The sequence below is a fragment of the Blennius ocellaris genome, assembly GCF_963422515.1.
Source record: "Blennius ocellaris genome assembly, chromosome: 16".
Lineage (NCBI taxonomy): Eukaryota > Metazoa > Chordata > Actinopteri > Blenniiformes > Blenniidae > Blennius > Blennius ocellaris.
Window position 1 is genome coordinate 22,251,961 of NC_137665.1, and position 5,384 is coordinate 22,257,344.

Below are 5,384 nucleotides of genomic sequence, written 5' to 3' on the forward strand. Positions count from 1 at the left end.
ACACTCCTTTCTCTTGGTGTTGCTCCTTTATTTCAACAGAAAAGAACTTGAATTGAACAAAGTTTTGTTTTTCCAAAAGTCAGAAAAGGGCATTTTGCCTTTCGACTCAGCTCCATCTCTTTCTCACACGTTCACCGTCTCATTCATTCGGCCATTTCGACAACGGAGCAAAAAAAAATACCCAAACCCTCCACTATAACTCTTGTATGGATTTACAATCATTCTATCAGTCAGTCATTCATTGGCAAAGGTAAAAATAGATGTGAGGAGGTGCTGGTGTTTTCTCTGAACGTTCTGCTGAGACGAACCACAGCCGTGTCTCCAGGAGCTTCTTCCCTCAGAGTTCTTGGGTGATGAATCTGATCCATTTTGAAATGATTTCTGCTTCATTTTCAAGTTTCAACCAGTCTGATGCCACTTTTACGTCTTCAAATGAAGCATTTCACAAGCGTTCACTCCTCTGAGCAGCCCAACCTTCAGTGTTTTATCGACTTCAGAGGATCCCCACATTCCAGTGACTGGAGGGGAACCTTCAACCGAGGCTCACCTTAGAGGAACAATCAAGGTTTGTTTCTCAATTCAAAAAGTCTGAGAAAATTGAAGGGGGCAAAGAAATGAAGAGGAAAAAAGTATTTAAATCAGCCAAAATATGAAGAAGAAAAATTGTCAAAGAATCAAGAGAACAAGTTGAGAAACATAAAAAGATTTAAAGTTTGAATTGAAGTTGGAGATTTCACAAAAATGTGAACATTTATGGAGAGATGTTGAAAAGGTGTTTCAAAAAAAGAAAGAAATAAAAGGAGCAAAAATAAATCGGTGAAGATTAAAATGTTGTGGGATTGTGGAGAACAAAGTGAAGCCTGAAGTCCAGAATGTCTTCTAATATCCAGAATGGTGAAATGTTTTCAATAAAAGCAGAGAGAGAGAAAAAAAAAAAAAAGGACTAAAGACAAAACGTTGACAATTATCTTCCCAAAGCTGCGTTTTGTTTCTCGGGACGAAAACCAAACTAGTGAATCAAGTCAGATTCTGAAACTGCACAAGATCTGAGCTCCAAACCGAACCTTCCTCCGGTGTGTTTTCACTGCCGCTTCATCTGAAGACATGAAGGTGACATCAGAGCGCTTTCCACCAATCAGAGACGAGCGTCGAGTAAACGTCAAGTAAATCCACTAAAACACACAACCTGTGAGTGTGTGTCTTTGTTGCTCAGTGCAGCTGCTCAGGTTCTCTCTCTCGCACACACACACACACACACACACACACACACACACACACACACACACACACACACACACACACACACACACACACACACACACACACACACACACAGTGTAATGTGGTTTGTGTGGCAGCTTTTCTTGAAATTGGGGGGGTTTGGGGGTTGGGGGTTGGGGGTTGGGGGTTGGGGGGGGGTAGTGTTGAGTTATTAGTGTCCTCAAAGCAACGAGCCGTTAATTTGGTTAGTGAGAGCTAAAGGGAGGGACGAGCTTCGCCACCGTTTCTTCTCTCCTCCCGCCGGTCCATGTTCTTCTGCCCTCCGCTCATCTCCGTCGCTCTCTCTCTCTCTCTCTCTCTCTCTCCGCCGCTCAGTGTTTCAGGGAGAAGTCTCCTGTGTTGAGGCGAGGTCGAGGCAGCGCCCCGAACATTTCTGTCCCATCGGTGGCACCGGGGGCGAGCAGGGCCTTCATGCTGGCTGCAATGTGCTCCAGGTCAGCACAGCCCACCTGACACACACACACACACACACACACACACGCACACACACAGGTAAGTTGGTTGTCTCTCTCTCTCTGCAGACGATGGCGGTGAAGCGAGCCCTCCTACCCTCTCTCCACTGTTGCCCTCCCCCGGGGCCCCCCGGCCGCCCTTGCAGCCCCACACGGGCACCGAGACGGGCAGCGAGCGGGCCAGGGCCATTGGGTGGGCGTGGCGGGACGAGTACCCCGGCGGGCCCACCGCCATGCCGCGTGTTGGCGGCGGCGCGTCTTCACTCAGCGAACCTGGAGGGTGGAAAACGTTTCGCCTTCTTTGAGTGATGAAGCAAGTGAACACAGATTTCAAAAACGTAAACCAGCCGATTGATGGAAGCTGTGAAGGTGAGGGATGAAACTGAGTCAAGATTGCAGACACTGAAAGAGAAAAAGTGGAGGTGCCGCCATTCCCCGCTGGAAACCAATATGGCCGACCTGTAGTAGTTTGACTGCTGGTCCCATTCTAGTCTTGTCGTCTGTATCGGCAGTTTAACAGTTCAGACTCTCCCTGATAGCATCCCATTCCTCATCAGTCACTAGAACATCAGGTTCTCTCCGTTTTGTTCACGTTTAAAGCATTTTGTTCTCTGCACACGTCTGCGGTCTCGTTACTAAAACTAGCCACAGCGCCCTCCTGTGGCCCAGCAGACTAGCTACATGGTGTCAGTGTGCCGCTGCAGTGGAAAAGCGCTCTTATTTTAACAGATCAAGTGTTGTCACGGGAGACGTTGTCGTGGAAACAGGGCCGTAGTTGTTTGTGTCCATCTCCAATAGTGTCCAAACTTTTCTGAAGGAAATTCCTCATCACACTCATGCAAACGCGTATTTGACAAACGCATTTGCAGCATTTTATTTTGGCGGGCCACCCTCTGTTTGTTGACGTCTCGGCGTCACAGAAAGTCCAGAAGATTCCCCCGTCTGTCCACTGGATCTCTGCACATCTGGATCTTCTGAGGAAAAACCCTCAGCCGTCACTTTCACCACATTCTCACTTTCCTCGCGGCTTCAAGACTCTTTCTTTGACAAAGTCTGGAGCTCATATCCCACAATCCCTTGGGGCAGGTTTCCCAAGATGGCGTCAGTCAGGAAACGGCAACAGTTTGGCGGTTTGTCTGGAAACTTCTGGACTTTATTGTGAAGGATTTGATAAACTGCAGGTTGAGATGAGAGAAGGTCTGGTTTGGTTTATTCTCTGGACTGAATCTCTGCTTTATAGAAGTATATTTGATAGATTTTTTTCTGGTAGGTGAACTTTACAATAACTTATTCGAGCATTTTGAGCAGTTTCCCGCCATTCATTGGCGTCACTCAGGCCTCATTTACACGACAACGTCTCCAGTTAAAACTCGTGGTATTTGAGCAAACCGCATACAGAAAAGCCAGTGAACAACCCAACAGAACACGCTGAAGAACAAACAAGTGTTCCGGGTTCAAGGAGTGATTAGAAAGTGCAGCAGTGTGCTGTACGGAGGCGCCTCACCGTCGGTGCTCTCCTCCTCGCCGTCGGACTCGAAGAAGGGCTCGCAGTCCCGAGAGAGCGAGTCCTCGTCCATGGAGAAGACGCCTGCAGCAGCAGGAGGAAGCAGGTTATCACACCTTCTGGAACATCGACCACCAACACTCAACACTCTGCAGGGATAATAACCTCTGTACAGTTGCACTTTGTTTTTACACACGCAATTGGCCTCTAAAGTTTCCCGTTGGTCACTTTCTTTCTGCAGATCCTGCGACATTGGCCGTTTCTCGTTGTCACGGTAACGGTCACCAGGTCAGAAATTAATACTTCTTCTCCCAGATTTCCACCACTGAAACCAGGAGCGTCAAACATGAAACATGAGGCTCCTACGGACTCGACCACCAAGCTACTGGTCCAGTCAGTGGATTCCTAATGTGTTTCTCTTGAGCAGCGACACAAAACAACAAAGAGACGAGAAGGAGACAGTTTGACTCCACCGAGAAAAGTCTCAGTGCCAAAGTCCCCGTGGGGCCTGGTCTGACTTCAACACCACCTTTCACTGATGTTTCTGCATCGACCAGCAGTTCATTCCTCACCAGCACTTTCGTTCCCGTAGGGTCTCCTCTCATCCTCCTCCTCCTCCTCCTCCTCCTCTTCTTCCTCCTCTTCTTCCTCCTCCACGTCCACGATCCCGGCCCTCTGCCTCTCCCTCTCCGCCTCCAGCAGGCCCTTCTCCCGATCCCCGTCGGTGGCGCCCGGCCCGGTGGCGGCGCCCGAGCTGTAGATGGATGGGTAGCTCTGCGAGTACAGCGTGCCGCTGGGACTGGCTCCGCCCACGTCGCCGCCTGTGGAGCCCTGGAGCGGAGAGAACAAGTGGCGTTACGGGACACGAACGTTCTGCCGGGGCGGCTGGCGGGACGGAGGAGCACCCACCCCCCTGTGCCTGGGGTCAGAGGTCAGGTCCCCCGCCAGCTTGGCTCCTCCCCCTGCCTGGCGCGAGTGCTTGTGGGCCGTCAGCATGGTGGTGGAGTGCAGCACACCGATGTCGTCCACGTAGCGGCGCGCGGACTCGGCCAGGAAGCCCTGACCCCACACGCTGTAGGAGAAGCCGCACTCGCGGGGGAAGGCGCCGCCGCTCTCCCGCTTCCTGGCCGCGTCGCCCTCGCCGCCCGACGCCCTGAACTTCCTGCAGGCTGTGAGGATGGCCAGGTCGCAGCCCGACTTCTGGCAGTAGGCCTCGGCGGCGGAGAGCAGCGCCAGCCAGCTCTCTCTGTGGTTGTCGGGGATGTCGGGCTCAGACGACTGTGTGATGGAGGCCATGGCGGCGCTGGGGTCAGACGGTGGAGGCTTTGGTTGCTGGTGGTGGAGCTGCAGGGTGGGGGCGCTCTGGAGGCACCGGGTCACATTAAGGTGCGAGGAAGGCTGGTGTCCCGCTGGAGAGCCAGGTGCTGGTGATACCTGAGGAGGAAGAGGAGGAAGAGGAAGAGGAAGACACCCTGAAACAGGAGCTGCTTGTGGAGATTGAACGACTTGAACCTGCAGTAAACTGCCCCCCCCCCCCCGGAATGACACCACTAATGCTAACCCCTGGAGCCACTGCACCGTTAGCATTGGCTGTAGAGCTGCATGCGGCGGACTCCTGTCCTGCAGACCCCCCGCTCTCTTGTTGTTGTTGATCTGCTTGTTTACCAGTTGCAGCCTCCTCATAATACAAAGCACATTTCTCCTCCATTTTTTTTCAAGCTTTGTCAGACTCGAGGTCGAACCCGAACCAGAGGCGGCAGCCCGCAGAGAGTCGCTCGTACCTGCTCGCTGTCGTTCCTCCACGCTGCCAGATGTCGTTCGAGCTCCGAATCGTTTCAAAGAGACGATTCCTGCCAGACTCCCTCGGTTCCTCTCCCCCAGCGAGGCTCGACACCAGCGGAGCAAAGCGGCGCAGAGCAGCGCGGAGCATACAGCCACTTCCGGCGGGGCGCTTCAAAGTAAAGCACAGCAGAGAGGGCCGCCGGATACATTTTCTCTTTGGGTTTTTTTTGGTTTCTCTTTTCTTTGTTTGTTCCTCTCTGTTCGTTGGGTTTTCTTTCCGTTTGTTTGTTTGTTTTAATTTGTTTGTTTGCTTTTCTTCGTTTCTCTTTTGTTTTTGGTTTATTTGTTGATTTCTGATTGGTTGT

At 51.7% G+C, this 5,384-nt stretch overlaps 1 protein-coding gene across 1 annotated transcript; it reads right to left on the reverse strand.

The window, feature by feature from the left end:
• akt1s1 (AKT1 substrate 1 (proline-rich)) lies at positions 1 to 5,159 on the reverse strand. The gene is made up of 6 exons (XM_080511288.1): positions 5,019 to 5,159; positions 4,147 to 4,671; positions 3,810 to 4,068; positions 3,238 to 3,321; positions 1,831 to 2,006; positions 1 to 1,730 (listed from the first exon to the last, which is right to left on the reverse strand). The coding sequence occupies exons 2-6, from the start codon at positions 4,531 to 4,533 to the stop codon at positions 1,593 to 1,595; spliced, it is 1,044 nt and encodes a 347-aa protein (XP_080367414.1). The 5' UTR covers positions 4,534 to 4,671; positions 5,019 to 5,159; the 3' UTR covers positions 1 to 1,592.
• Between the last annotated feature and the right edge of the window lie 225 nt (positions 5,160 to 5,384).